General features: G+C 42.5%; 2 protein-coding genes and 1 long non-coding RNA gene across 3 annotated transcripts in view; 2 read left to right on the top strand and 1 right to left on the bottom strand.

The window, feature by feature from the left end:
- LOC310687699 overlaps window positions 1–5,032 on the bottom strand; it is a 33,832-nt gene extending 28,800 nt beyond the window's left edge. The window contains exons 1-2 of the long non-coding RNA XR_014516545.1: window positions 4,122–5,032; window positions 1,172–1,239 (exon numbers count right to left, since the gene is read on the bottom strand). This is a non-coding gene — a long non-coding RNA (uncharacterized lncRNA). The remainder of the gene's footprint in view (window positions 1–1,171; window positions 1,240–4,121) is intronic.
- Window positions 5,033–5,102: 70 nt separating this feature from the next.
- RPS16 (ribosomal protein S16) lies at window positions 5,103–9,128 on the top strand. Its single transcript, XM_083463122.1, has 5 exons — window positions 5,103–5,291; window positions 6,414–6,515; window positions 8,183–8,279; window positions 8,700–8,747; window positions 8,931–9,128. Exons 1-5 carry the CDS (start codon window positions 5,244–5,246, stop codon window positions 9,074–9,076), a joined length of 441 nt encoding a protein of 146 aa, XP_083319248.1. The 5' UTR covers window positions 5,103–5,243; the 3' UTR covers window positions 9,077–9,128.
- Window positions 9,129–13,557: 4,429 nt separating this feature from the next.
- Window positions 13,558–14,204, top strand: part of OTOGL (otogelin like) — a gene marked incomplete at its 5' end in the record, with an annotated part of 85,864 nt that continues 85,217 nt past the window's right edge. Inside the window, one exon of the mRNA XM_083464307.1 lies at window positions 13,558–13,636. Coding sequence (XP_083320433.1) covers window positions 13,558–13,636 — 79 coding nt within the window. The remainder of the gene's footprint in view (window positions 13,637–14,204) is intronic.

Here is a 14,204-nt window from a genome sequence, read left to right as displayed (position 1 = left end):
GTCCTGTCCTTTTCTGGAGGACCTGTTTTCTTTTGGGCTCTTGAGCCACCATGTAAGCCCAATCCTATGCATTTTCAAACCAATAGTAAAACTGGAGAAGGAAAATATCACACCAGACTTGCTGGAAATACTATACTATTAATTCTGGTAACCAATCTGTTCTAAAGCTTAAGTTACAGAGCCCAGTCCTATGTGTATCTAATCACAGTGCTGGTATAGTCCTGCTCAGCAGTGGCACGTGAGGGTGTGTGTAGAGTGGCAGTGGTGCCTTTATGGTGGTAATAAAGCAGTCGCCAGCATGAGGCAGGCTAGCAATGAGGCTGGGGGAGGCCCAGGTTGGGTATAGCAGCCCCTCAAATGAACATGTATCTATGGGACTGCTGCCACAAACCCAAATCTCTCTGAACCGTGCAACCACCTCACTTTGCCCCATCCAGCGAGTGACAGCAGTACCCCAATCAGAAAGGCCCTGCTGCTGCTCCACCCCACTCATGTCCTGCCGCTGGTCTCGCTGACGTGTGTTACCTCATGGAATGCCCAGCTGCCATCAGTCTTGTGTTCCTCACTGCATTCTACATCTATCACCCTTGTTCCTCCTATGCACAGTGTAGCACTGCTTCCATGTGCCATTCTTTCTATAAAAGCAGATAGGCGTACACCTCTGTGTGGTGTCCCCAACTTCAGTATCAAACCCGAACCTTACAAGAATAGAGGACTATGGCTGAAAATACAAGGGAAAGTGTGTCTGAACATAGTCTAAATTGTAAGTTAACATGTTGGGAGACTGTACAATGGGAGACTAATGGTTGGACCCAAAGCTGTGCTTCTGATTATGGGAGGAACCTTTCTTCGAATGTAAGAGACTTTGATCCAGCAGACCAACAAACAGAGGAGGTGTTTTGTTTTGTTTTGTTTCTCCTCCCCCTGAAGCCAAGGGTGTAGCCAGGATTTATTGGGGGGGGGGTTTATGGGGGGGGGGAGAACCAAGTTATCTGTGACACAATTGGTCAGTTAGTTAAGCATTTTTATTTCTTTACTTGATGGGGGGGCCAGCTGCTACCCTGCACCTTGCCTGCAGCCTCCCAATGCCACCTTGCCCACTGTTTTCTGTATTTAAAAGATTTGGAGTACTGCATTGTGAAGAAGGAATTCGTGAAAAATTGTCTCCTACCTCTGTTTGTGGGAGTCTCTGCTGGACAAAGGTTTTGGATCCAAGTCATGGTGCATAAGCTGAGGTAACTGCACAAAATCAAGGTAAAATAGTTTAAAAATTAAATAAAAATGTATTCAAAAATGAGAAAACAAAACCAAAGAGAACAAAATAATCAAGTCCGCAGTAACATTTCTGAAAAATCAACAACTAATATAATCTACACAATTCTGTTTTGTTTTTGTTTGAAGGATACAATACACTTATTTTCCTCTATGTAACAAGATGATATCAGTTTAGCACTGAAATTGAGAAAACAGAGCCAATTTTGTCTTGGAAGGGCTCATTAATTTCAAGTCATGACACTGAAGATGCATATCTCCAAATATGAGGCGCCTAATAATGCATTCATTGACTCAACATATACTGAGAAAGCCAAGCATACTCAAGTTATAATATCCATGTTGGCAAGAAAGAGTGAACTCACACTTTCCACAGCTCACTGAAATACCAAGTAGTTCATGAATGTCATTTATAAACTATGCAAGAAAGAACGAGATGCCGCATGTTCACAGCAATGGTTACAACGTTCATGCTGAACAAATTTAATATGGAAATTATGTATGCTGAATGCAGTTGAGAGAGAATGCCATCTGTGAGTTATGGATGTCATGACCAATGCAGTCCATTTGTCCAATGTAAATTTAATAACAAAACAAATGTGGAAGTACTCTACCTTCTAAGGAACATAAGCTTTGCTATAGTAGGTCTCCTGAAATCTCAGGCATTTGTTATTTATCCATCAATATCAAAGAAAATAAAAATGTGAAAGCAGGAATTAACTTCTACTTTCATTAGCCCCACAACAGAAACTTGAGGGCAAGATAAGCGTTTGAATGTTCAAATCTCCGTCTACTTCAAAGCTCGCTGGCAAATAAGGTACAGTCATAGTGGTATTATTCCTATCCTGTGTTATGCTTATCAGTGATAAGAAAATATTTAGAATAACCGCTAGGTGGCATACCAATTCTGGCCATTTGCAAAACCAATTAGTCAACATGGATCATATGGGAAGAAGGAAAATATAAAACAGGAGGCTTCCAGTTTTAATAAATAAAACTTCTAGTAACTTTTTATACTTCTATTCTTATCACTAGTGGAGCAACAACAGTAAGAGAGAAGGCAAACCTTGGACGAACTGAAAAATATTTCTTAATTTGAAGCAAGTCCCACAAAATTTGGACAAATACATGCCCTACCAAGAAACCATTACTTTCAAGCCAGCATTATCTGTTTTCTCTAATAACATTTGTATTTAACGGCTTTAATCCTCAGAGATGTCCATTGTGATGTATACCACAAAACTTTTTTATTTGAAAGTGAATTGGACTGGATATGGGAAGCAGGACTGACTACAACTGATAGATTCAGTTTGTGGCAAGGGCTATGCACCAGAAACAAAATACATATTGGACCCACTAGATTGGCCTGGAACCGCTTCCATTTTCCATATGATGGCACTGTGGGCAAATAGGAAGTTTTTATAGCTTCCAATTATGCCTGACTGCTTATAGTGAATTCAGCGCAATTCCCTCAATTGCATATATTGCAAAGAACAAAAAAAGGTGTTGCTGGACCACGGAACATGTAGAAAGCAATCTAACAGAATTCTTAAATAAAGCATGTATGAATAAGCTCTATGATTGGAGCTGGAAAATATTATCAATCAACACTAGTGGGCTTGTCCACACTGAACTTTTGCCCCACTTTTTCTAGGTACAGGTCCATGCTTTAAACCTCTGTGTTCCAGCATTCTTTTTTCAGATTTTCCATGAAAAAAAGTACAGATAGTGAAATTCTGTATGTATGGACTCAGAAGCAAATCTCATGGGGTTTAAATGGTATTTACTCTCAAGCAGATATAGGACTGCAAACTGAATCAGATTCCTACATCCATGCAACTGCAAAGCTGCAGTTATGTGGCATGACATTAATATGCAAGAACTAAACAGCATAGAACCAGCAGCTGCACTTTGGTCCAGTCAGTGGTAGCCGGGATAGGTGCAACTTGGTTCAGTTTCCTGTACAACTATAGGTTTAGTTCAACCCTTGCACCTTAAAGATATTCAGTGGCCCTTTTAAATTCACAGCACAATTTTTGCATGTCTACTCATAAGTAAATTTAATGGTGCTTGCTCCTAGAGTGTGTAGGATTGTAGCCCAAGTCATACTTATAGGGACTTTCCTTCCCTTGTCTAGTCATACCAACTTTGGAGAGGTGTTAGTGGGAAGAGCACGATACTAAAAGGTGACAGAATATTAGTTTATCCAGAGCTAAAGGGCATTATTTTGTGTGTGATCCTAAAAGTGTTATCCTTTGCTTATTCTATGTGCTTAACATTGCACTTCCTTAGGCTTGCCATATGTCAGGAAAATTCCTGACAAGAAGGATTTGCTGAACTAACAAACTAAATTGGAATACAAAAAAGGGAGGTGCGAGGAGGTACGGGAAACAAGCAAATGAAAGATAAGTAACGGAAAGATTGAATTGTTTTTAACTATTTTTATTTTGTATTTTTCTTTTTTCATTTTGTAATATTTTGAAAATCTCAATAAATATCTTTTTTTTTTAAAAAAAGGAAAATTCCTGACAAGTCCTGGTTTTTGGGAGGCGTCAGGGGATTTTTTTTGCCAAATCAGCAAAATGTCAGGGTACACCTGGATGTATGGCAACACGATAGAAAAAGCAGGGGAAACAGCTCCCAAAGCTTAAAATCATTATTTTGGGGGGAGGTTCCCCCCCAGAAAACCCTCAGCAATTGGGGCTTGTTCCCAAAAAGAACTCAACAACTTTGCAGGTGTACTTTTAAAATATGGCAGCCCTACACTTATTTATCTGAGTTTAAGCTCCAAAACTGTGGAACCTATTTCTAAGTAAACAGGAATAAGAATGGCTGATTTACAGTGGTACCTTGGGTTAAGTACTAAATTCGTTCCAGAGGTCCGTTCTTAATCTGAAACTGTTCTTAACCTGAAGCACCACTTTCGCTAATGGGGCCTCTTGCTGCTGCTGCGCCGCCGGAGCACGATTTCTGTGCTCATCCTGAAGCAAAGTTCTTAACCTGAGGCACTATTTGTGGGTTAGCAGAGTCTGTAACCTGAAGCGTATGTAACCTGAGGTACCACTGTACTTGGAAGTAGATCTCACTGCAATAAAGGGAATTCATTTTGAAATATAAGCAATGGTTATGGAATGGTTGGCATTATTCCCACACTATCTGGGTTGTGGAGGTAGGATATAGGGTAATCAGAAGATTTTTTAAAAATATGCTAATTTCTACCCTGCCATAAAACGCCTGGGCAAAGCATATACTGTAGTCAAGTCTTCCGAGTATCCACGACGACCGCTTTTCTAATACAGGATGACGGGGTTGAGTAAGTCTGTACACACCCTTATAATGCATATCTGAAGCCTTCCCTCAAATAATTATGGGAACTGTACTCTTCATAAGAGTTCCAGTGCCCACCAACCTTTAACAAAGTCTTTGGAAGTAGGAGGCCGGGAAGGGGGGGGCGGACGAATGCGCTTTAAAGCGTTGGTGCTTTCGCAGCCTCAGCAGCGCGAGCATCAACATCAGGTGGGGGTAAATGTGCCTATTAAACGTTATGCAGCATGAACGCGCCTGACTGCCTCCGCCCACCCCACCTTCTCTCTCTCTCTCTCTCTCTCTCTCTCCCCACACAAAGGATGACCCTCGCGGAGGAACCCCTGCGAACAAGAGAGCCATGAGCACCGCCATTTCCCTCAGGCAACTTGCGGAAACAGCGACGGGAGGCCAAAGCGGAAGCTTTGCCGGGCAGCGCTGCGGCGTCGCCGGAAACGACGTCACGCTCCGCGCGACCGAGCCTGCCCCTGCGAGATAGGCCTGGGAAGCCCCGTGCGCCTCCTTTTCTCTTCCGCTCTCGCTGACTGCAAGGTGGGTGATCCGTGGGGCTCCGGCCTTTTTCCCGGTCGCGGCACATAACGCGGGTCTCGCGAGCTGATCTCTCACTCGCCCGTTTCTTTGTGCTTTTGTCCCCTCCCTCAGGCGCCATGCCGGCTAAGGGACCCCTCCAGAGCGTGCAGGTCTTCGGCAGGAAGGTGAGGCTGGCGGGGCCGAGGGGGGTGGGGGTGGTTGGGCCTGGCTCCTTCCCTTGGCGACTCTTGGACTGTACAGAGGGGAAGGGAGGGAGCGGGTACCGGGTACCGGACCTCGGTTCATTCTGCCCCGTGAGTCTCGGCTGCTGCGGTGAAGGCGCCGCGTGTCTCCTTTTCCTAGCGCGCCTCGGCTCCCTCGCATAATTCATTGCCCCTTTTTCTCCCGCCGCCCCAAAATAAAGTAACTGCAGCTGCTTGAGTAGAGGGCGAATTGGGTTCAGCGCCCCCTGCTCCTCCCAACGAGTTGTCTTGTTTTCTCATAACTTGGCGGGGTGAGGGGAGGCCCTTCTCCACGTGGCTTTTGTAAGCCTCCCCCCTTTTTTTACAAACACATTTCCCTCCCTTTGCCTTCTGAAAAGCTTACAGTGTAATTTTTTAAAAATCAAATCGAGATTTGTTTTATTGTGTATTTGAATGGGCTGTTTCTGCTTTGGTTTGCTTCAGTTTTCCGTATTAGTTTGCATTATTCTTAATGTTATGTCAACAGTATTCGTTTCCCCTTTCTATATTGTTAACTGCCCTACCCCAGCCTTGGTATATATTAAGGTCACATGCGACATGGAGTACATCCTCGCTTTCTTATAATGGGTCTTTGCCACTCCACTGCTCCACCAGTGCTGAAGTCTGGAGTTGTCCATAAGAACATAAAAAAAGAGTATTGAATTGGGATGAGGGCCCATCTAGTCCCAACATCCTGTTCCTGAAATAGCTTGTGCAAATGTCTATTGGAAGCAGGGCATGAATGCAACAGTGCACTCTCACCAGTTGTGGTTCCCAGCAATTTTGTGGTGTTGATCTCCGCAGCGTTTTTTCTTTTAAAAGGATTTACATTGCATAATAAGAAATGAGGATAGGATTTTATAGATATATGTGAATAGCAGAAGCTACACTGACATGTGAGCCAGATCTAACAGCTACTGAAATAGCTACTGGTTTTAGCAGTAGTGATCTGTATATAGGGGTTGTTTCATAATTATATTCTAGAATGGGAAAGATACAGTTAATGCTGCTCAACTATATACTGTATGTTAGAATTGTTCTTGTTTTTTCCCTACCTTATTTTAGAAAACTGCTACTGCAGTTGCTCACTGCAAAAGAGGAAATGGCCTCATTAAGGTGAATGGAAGGCCTCTGGAAATGATAGAGCCCAGAACTCTGCAGTACAAAGTAAGTTGCTACTTTCATTTTAGCATCATGAAATGATTGTTGTGTAAAGGTAAAGGTACCCCTGCCCGTACGGGCCAGTCTTGACAGACTCTAGGGTTGTGCGCTCATCTCACTCTAGAGGCCGGGAGCCAGCGCTGTCCGCAGACACTTCTGGGTCACGTGGCCAGCGTAATGAAGCTACTCTGGCAAGCCAGACACACACACAGAAACACCGTTTACCTTCCCGCTAGTAAGCGGTCCCTATTTATCTACTTGCACCCGGGGGTGCTTTCGAACTGCTAAGTTGGCAGGCGCTGGGACTGAGCAGCAGGAGCGCCCCCCGCTGCGGGGATTGAAACCGCCGACCATGCGATCGGCAAGTCCTAGGTGGTAGAGGTACCACCTAGCATACTAGTACTAACTGAACCCCCCCCCCCCCAGTAAATAAAAGTCATGCTATGCAAATACCTATTGTGAGGGTAGACTGCGTGTATAAGGCACCTACCACTGCTTCCTAACAAGTCATTGCAGTGTGACTGCCCCTTTAATATTTGGGGTAGTGTTATACTTTGGAAATCACTATGGTAAGGCGGTGTCAAGAATCTGAAGGCAAATAGGGCAGTCTTGCGTGTTTCTGTGCCCTTGAATACTACTTAGGTATACCTATTAAAAAGACAAGCCTCTCTTCTTTTTTAAGCTGAGATGGGGGGAGTATGAGGCTTTCTAGTTGTTGTTGGACTTCAACTCGCATCTTCCCCAGCCATCATGGCCAGTGGTTGGGGATTATGGGAACAGTAGCCTCACAGCATCTGGATGGCCACATGTTGGCCGCACTGGTTTAGACCACCAGTACTGTATTTCTGCAGTGCAGTGGAGAAGTAGAACTGAAGTGGGTATCTGGGTAAATAATCAAATCTGGTCAGAGTGGCTGGGGCAACCCAATCAGATGGACAGGGTACAAGTATTTATACATACATTTTATACCACTAAATCAAGATAAAAAATGGTCTCACAACAGTGGACATAACAGTGAAAATATAAATAGGCAAATATGAAAGCAACATAACTGGGTCACATGGTAGGGTAAGCTGGTGTAAATAAAAATGTTTTAAGCTGATGTCTAAAACTAAACACAGGGAACACTTGTCACATATACAGATACTACAGTATAGGTGCTAAATACCTCATCTCTTGTGGCCTCCAGACATGTCATAAAGGGACAGTTAGCTATTTTTCTCCAGCAGATTTCACAGAATGACTAGGAATGTATGGAGAGAAGTGGTACTTCAGGTAGATTGAACAGGAAAAAATAATTTGCATTCTATGTGGTGATGCAGTCATACACTGAAGTAATTAAAAGCACAATCATTCTTACTGTATCCCTGGGATGCAACCCTGTGCATATTTACCTGGAAGTAAGACACCAAGAACAGTGGGACTTTTGAGTTGACATGCATAGGATTGTGCTGTTAGTGATCTACTCTCCTTTCCTACATACAGTAGGTTCAGCCTGATAAACATGTATTGGATGGACATAGAGCAGGCTTACTAATTTTTTTGTAAATGCTACATTAAAGAATCAGAACTTGTAGTTGCAATGCTAATTAAAGTGTGCTGAGATCATGAGTGCTTAAATGTTCTTTTTATAACTTTTTATAAATTTTATAACTTAAATGTTCTTTCTCCAGCTGCTTGAACCAGTTCTCCTTTTGGGCAAGGAGCGCTTTGCAGGAGTCGACATCAGAGTCCGTGTGAAGGGTGGAGGTCACGTAGCACAAATATATGGTATGACTTATAAGCAATATTTGTTCGTTTGGGCTGAAAAAGAACAGACATTTGTTTACATATATTAGCTGCTTCCTAAAATGCACATAAGTATTTCTAATCCACCTTCGTACAATTATAGATGTTATAAGAATATTGATAGGTCTAGAGTCCCATCTATTAAATTTTCCAGCTAGTTCTTGTACCAGGTTTTTTCCCCCCTCTCAATTTTTTGCATGAGATCCCAGATCAAAAGAGCAGGAGTGTGCAGAATAGTATTGCTGTAGATGTGTCCAAGTATATGCAATATGTGTGCATAGTCATATTAGCTCAGAGGTACTACCTAAATATCCCCAGTCACCCCATAGTTATGTGATCTGATCTGCATTTCACTTTGCTAACCAGATTGTATCTAGTGCTAATTGTTGCTTTCTTCTACAGCAATTCGGCAGTCTATTTCCAAAGCTCTGGTGGCTTATTACCAGAAATGTAAGTTTCTCCATTTAACTTTTTTTCTTGTCTCTTACAAATGCATAACTTCAGACCAGCTGTGAAGGGCTACAGTTTGTAGAGTATTATTGGTACTTAATCGTACTGTTCTGAGCCAGATCCAGCATTGCATATAAGTTAATGTTTTGAAGACTAATGCAAGTATTATTTTGTTTTCCCAAGATGTCGATGAAGCTTCCAAGAAGGAGATAAAGGATATCCTTATCCAGTATGATAGGACCCTTTTGGTTGCTGATCCTCGTCGTTGTGAATCCAAGAAGTTTGGTGGACCTGGTGCTCGTGCACGTTACCAGAAGTCTTACCGTTAAAAGAAAACTATGCATTTGTTCAGTCTTTTAAATAAAGATGGAGAAAACTGAATTCTTGTGTTTGTCTGAAAACTTTACACAATTCTCTGCATATTTGGGTGTTCAAGAAGAAAATTTATCAGTTGGTTAAAGTTACAGGATATAATTCCAATGTGTAGAACACATTTTTAAGTTGCATAGTCCTTCCTGTTGTGAGATCAGGGAATCTTAATGTGTCAAGGGACTTAAAGGGATCACAAAAGAAGCAGTGGGTGTGATTGCTTCTGGCTGTCTCCTCTTTCCTGGCACTTGTTCATTATTTGGTAAGGAGTCTAAGTAGCAAAGTAGAGCATTTTAGAAGCACCAAAAAGGTAAATGCAGAAGTTACTATCATCACTGTTGCTGCTACTAGTTGTCTTGAGGTGCAATTGTATGGATGAAAGTCAATAAATTAAGAGATTTCCTCTCAGGAAAGTGCGTATAAGACTGCTGTTGTCGAATTAATTCCACCATGTGATTATACAGGGTGAGTCCTTTAAAATAGGTCCCGTGGATACAGAGTTCACACGTTCCACTGGGCTTCTTTTAAATGACTCGCCTTCTATATAGGTAACTGATGCAGCACAGTTATTGGGAACTAGCCTCTACAAATTGTGTTTGACTAGTAGAAGTCCCAGAGTTCTGATTACAGATGGCTGCTGTTGCCCCACATGATAAGCCTGCACACTTGCTTTTCCCCATGCTGTTGTGCACCAATAGTTTTTGTGGGAGCACTAGCGTATATATCACAATGGACATCTCTGAGGAATAACACAGTTACTTAAAAATGTTATTGGAGTAAACAATGCTGGGTTGTGCTTGGCAATAAAGTAGTGATAATTTTCTAAACGTTATCCCAACAGCTCATGTACACTGCATCAAATAGAAATGTCTAGTGCAGATTTTTTAAACACGCATCATTACCATTTTGACCAAGGCCAGATAAACATGCTAGTAAGACACTATAGCCTATTATTTTCATAATGTGACTACTAAATTTATCTTAGAAATCCATCAGGGTCCTTCTCAGTGTGGCATAGGCCTGTGAGTTTCATAAGGTGCTGGTTTTGATAATACCAGTGCTGAAAAAGATTCTTAATCCGTGCCCTGAGACTTCCATAAATTTAAGTGGTAGAGAACTGGCCTAGCGGCTTCAAATATTCCCCGTTTTGTTTGGAGGGCACCACATTGACTTCCTTTGCTCCAATTTCCTTCCATGCACACTAGGTAAATTAGGTCCAGTCATGGCTGACTGGGGTTGCGGCGCTCATCTCATTTTATTGGCCAAGGAAGCCAGCGTACAGTGGCCAGCATGACTAAGCTGCTTCTGGTGAACCAGAGCAGTGCACGGAAACGCCATTTACCTTCCTACTGGAGTGGTACCTATTTATCTACTTGCACTTTGAGGTGCTTTCGAACTGCTAGGTTGGCAGAAGCTGGGACCGAGCAATGGGAGCTCACCCCGTCGTGGGGATTCGAACCGCTGACCTTCTGATCAGCAAGTCCTAGGCTCTCTGGTTTAACCCACAGCGCCACCCGTGTCCCCTTCCATGCACACTACCATTCTGTTAATAGGTTCTCACAAGAGCCAACTGCATCAGGCCAAAGGCACATCTAGTCCAACACTCAGTGGCCAACCAGATGCCCATGGGAAGCCTGAAAGCAGGACCTGAGTGCAACACTACTTTCTGTACTTGTGATTCCCAACAACAGATTTCGAGCACGCTACTTGGAGACAAAAAATGAAATTCAAATCTCTCATTCCTCTCTCTTGTAGAGAATGTTCTGTTTGTCAATATCTAACACAGAGCTGTGCTGCTTTCCATTAATAGAATATTTTAGAAAGTTACAGGACTTGCAAGTTACTGGGAGCTGTTCATTATTGACAACCAGATTTTGTTCTCTTATAGGTAACCTTTTTTTTTTAATTAAGGTTTGTATTGATCGTAATATAAATAAATCTGAGATGGCGCACCCTCCCAGTATTGGTGGTGATGGCCGAAACAATAAATCAGTATGCTACTAGAACAAGCAGTAACAAGTGAGAGATGGAAGGAGAAAATGTTTTTCAATTGCTCAAAATGACTAGTAAATCCAGCTTATATGTTGCAGGCATATATTCATTCCTGGCTGTCACTGATAACCTTGTTTCCTCAGTTCTGAAAAGGAAACCGTGCAATCTTGTGCATCTAATTAGAAGCAAATCCTATTGAGTTGATGGGGCTTTCTCTTGGGTGAATGAACATAGGACTGCAGCATCCCCTCCGTTCTGTTGCCTTGTTACTAAGCTCATATGGTATCTAGTAGGTACCCCTTATTTGGATTGGGACCCATTTCAAGCAGGATTGCTGTGGCCGCAGCCTGACTTGCGCTGTGAAGTGTGGGCCTTGCAGGCAGCAAGTGGGGTAGTGGTGGGGAGAGATGATGTGGGTGAAACTTCTTGCATCAGTCTCATTCTTCCTCGTAACCTGATTGCTCCCCTGCTTTTGACAAGTCCAGATCACTCAGAGTGGACTTGCACCAGTCTGAAAGAATCCCAGTTGAATCCAATTCATTTCAGGATTTGTCCCGATGGGTGTCACAGCCCTGGTAACTAGGACTGTGAACACAATTAATTCCTTGTTCTCTGTGAGCATTAATGTTGATGAACACATAGGGGAGAAGCATGAAGCAGAAGATGTGGTGGTTATACTCTGCATCTTGGTATTTGCACTGGGCTTTCTTGTCTGCAAAAGCACTACATAGCAGTATCTCAACTGAACACTTACTTGCTACGCAAAATGTGGAGGGCTACAATGGCTTTGTGTAAATCCACAGTAACAATAAGCTTATAAACTTTTAAATAATATTAGCGTCAACAGGTTACATTTAGCTCCCCTCTAATGACTGAGCATACTTTTTGACCGTGTGGAAGGATTTGCATGATGCAATCAAGAAGAGCCGGAGGGGGACTACAGCTGGAAATACTAAACGTTATTGAGGCTGTGGTTGCTGTTTTCACATCCCTTCAGGTAAAGAACTTGCCCATGTTCTCTTCTGAAATAGTTGCTAAATACAGGAAGTCTGGTGATATAACCTTGTCCTTGTCAGATCATTTTGCTTGTTTATTTATACTTGCAAAGCTTGCGTTTTACCAAAATGGCCCCCGGTTGTGTTACAAAAAATATCGCAACGAAAACAAGTACAGTGTGTATTAAAATAAATAAAACCACGACACCAATCCTTATTAGAATAAAAGCACAGCAGTGAGGAGGGAAGAGAAAACTCCATCAAAGGCTTGGGCAAAGAAATGTGTCTTGATCAGTTGTCAAAAAGCATACTGTGATGGTGCAAGTTGTACAACCTGGGGTCTGACACGTCAGCTTGGAGGGGCCAATGCACTTTTGTATCTCACAATGTTTTTTGGGAGGGGGCCGGACCCCCTCAATGTTCAGGGGGCATTCAGCTCTGCCCCCTGGCTCCTCGCAACATCACACACGTGATGTCAGGACAGCATCTCAGGCCCTCTCAATCATCTTGAGAAGATGGCGCCTCTGCCTGGGGTCCACCACAGGCAAGGTCCTTTTATGTTTTCATTGAACCAGGAAGGGTGGCAGCCCTACCAGCAGGGCCTCCCTTAGCTTAACATCCAAACATGTTGATGTGGGGGGGATATGCTCCTGTTGCATGACATTCTGACAAGATTCCAACACCAGGGACTAGTGTTCCCCTAGCCCCATCACTTGAATGGAACACATTCCTTTGCATCTCTTATGAGATTTGTTGAACTATTCTGATCGAGAGACGGTTGTTCTGTCACTTGATATGGTTCCATATCTGACGTCTTTGAGAGCCCTACACACATCAGAATGGCGTTGCTTATTTGTGTAGAATATGCACGATATAAGAGAGAGGATTACGGTCACGTTTCATAAATTCAGGTGAAACCCGTTACAAATGGATGCTTGCTTGATGCAAATTGACATCATTGCTATTGAAACAAATGTGCTTCAAAGACGAACGCTTCTGAATGTTTGAACTCTTCAAGTTGTGGTTGTAAGATGGGAGAGGGGGAGGAACTCTTGGTCAGTGCGGGCTTCAAAGCAGACAGATGCAAAATGATCTCTCAAAGTAATGTGGCACAGAAAGATTTCTTTCTGTGTCCCTGTCCCCAAGCGTTATAAAGGGTTGATTCAGTCCAAAAGAGGAGTAGGAGCGTCAGGTCCCGTGTAACTAATACTGACTCAGGTAAGGAGCTACCATGCATTACTAATGAGAGAGACCCAGCCAAAGCGCATGCTGCGTTTCCAAAGCTCTAAAAAAGTGAATGTGGCAAGAAAACTCCGTTTTGCTTCCCCCTCCCCCCCTTTTTATTTCAGTTTACCAAATTTATAAAAGATCTGCGAAGGACGTTAACTTTTAAGATGCCATCATAGTTAAGGGCACCAGTCTGGACACTTTCCATCTTAAGAAGTTACCTTGAAATGAACATTGTGAGAAAAGTCAATTTCATGATACCGTGGGACATATTTTGGGTTCATTTTCTGCTGTTTTCCTTGGAAGGTAAGTTTTGTTCGTTTGCTTGGTGTGTTTTTTTTACTACAAATAATTGATAAAAGCTCTAAGAAATAAAATAGAGTTGGTTGCTTCCCCCCCTTTCTTGCAAAAGAATAAAAACCTATTTCTGTTACTGAATAAGGTGTATTCTTTATCTCAGGTATATGGAAAACGAAAGCAACTTTGATGCGGTTAAAAAAGCTGTGGTCTAAATTGAGGAATTTTGGTTTAAAACAGCTAACAATGCAATTCTGTGCATGTTAACTTGGAAGCCAATCCAACTGTATTCAGCGGGGTTTGTTTCCAATAAAGTGTGCATAGAATTGGATGACAAATTTATTTTCCTTCCAAGTAACTTACAGTTTTCTTCTGGAGTTCTGCTGTTCCTTCAGAGTGCTGAAATGGTAAAAAAATATATTAACTGATGAAGTATTTCTTAGCTGGCTTTTTATCTCACATGCTAATAACAGAAGTTCTGGAGAGTCTGGGGAATTGTTTTAGACATTATGGCTTTATGGCAAAACTTAAAATGCATAAATAACAGTTTATCATGCAATAGATACGGATTGAAACA

This window comes from Podarcis liolepis, assembly GCF_965112155.1.
Source record: "Podarcis liolepis genome assembly, chromosome: 10".
NCBI classification, from domain to species: domain Eukaryota; kingdom Metazoa; phylum Chordata; class Lepidosauria; order Squamata; family Lacertidae; genus Podarcis; species Podarcis liolepis.
The sequence above is the reverse complement of the archived record's forward strand: the minus strand, read 5'-3'. Positions and strand labels throughout refer to the sequence as shown.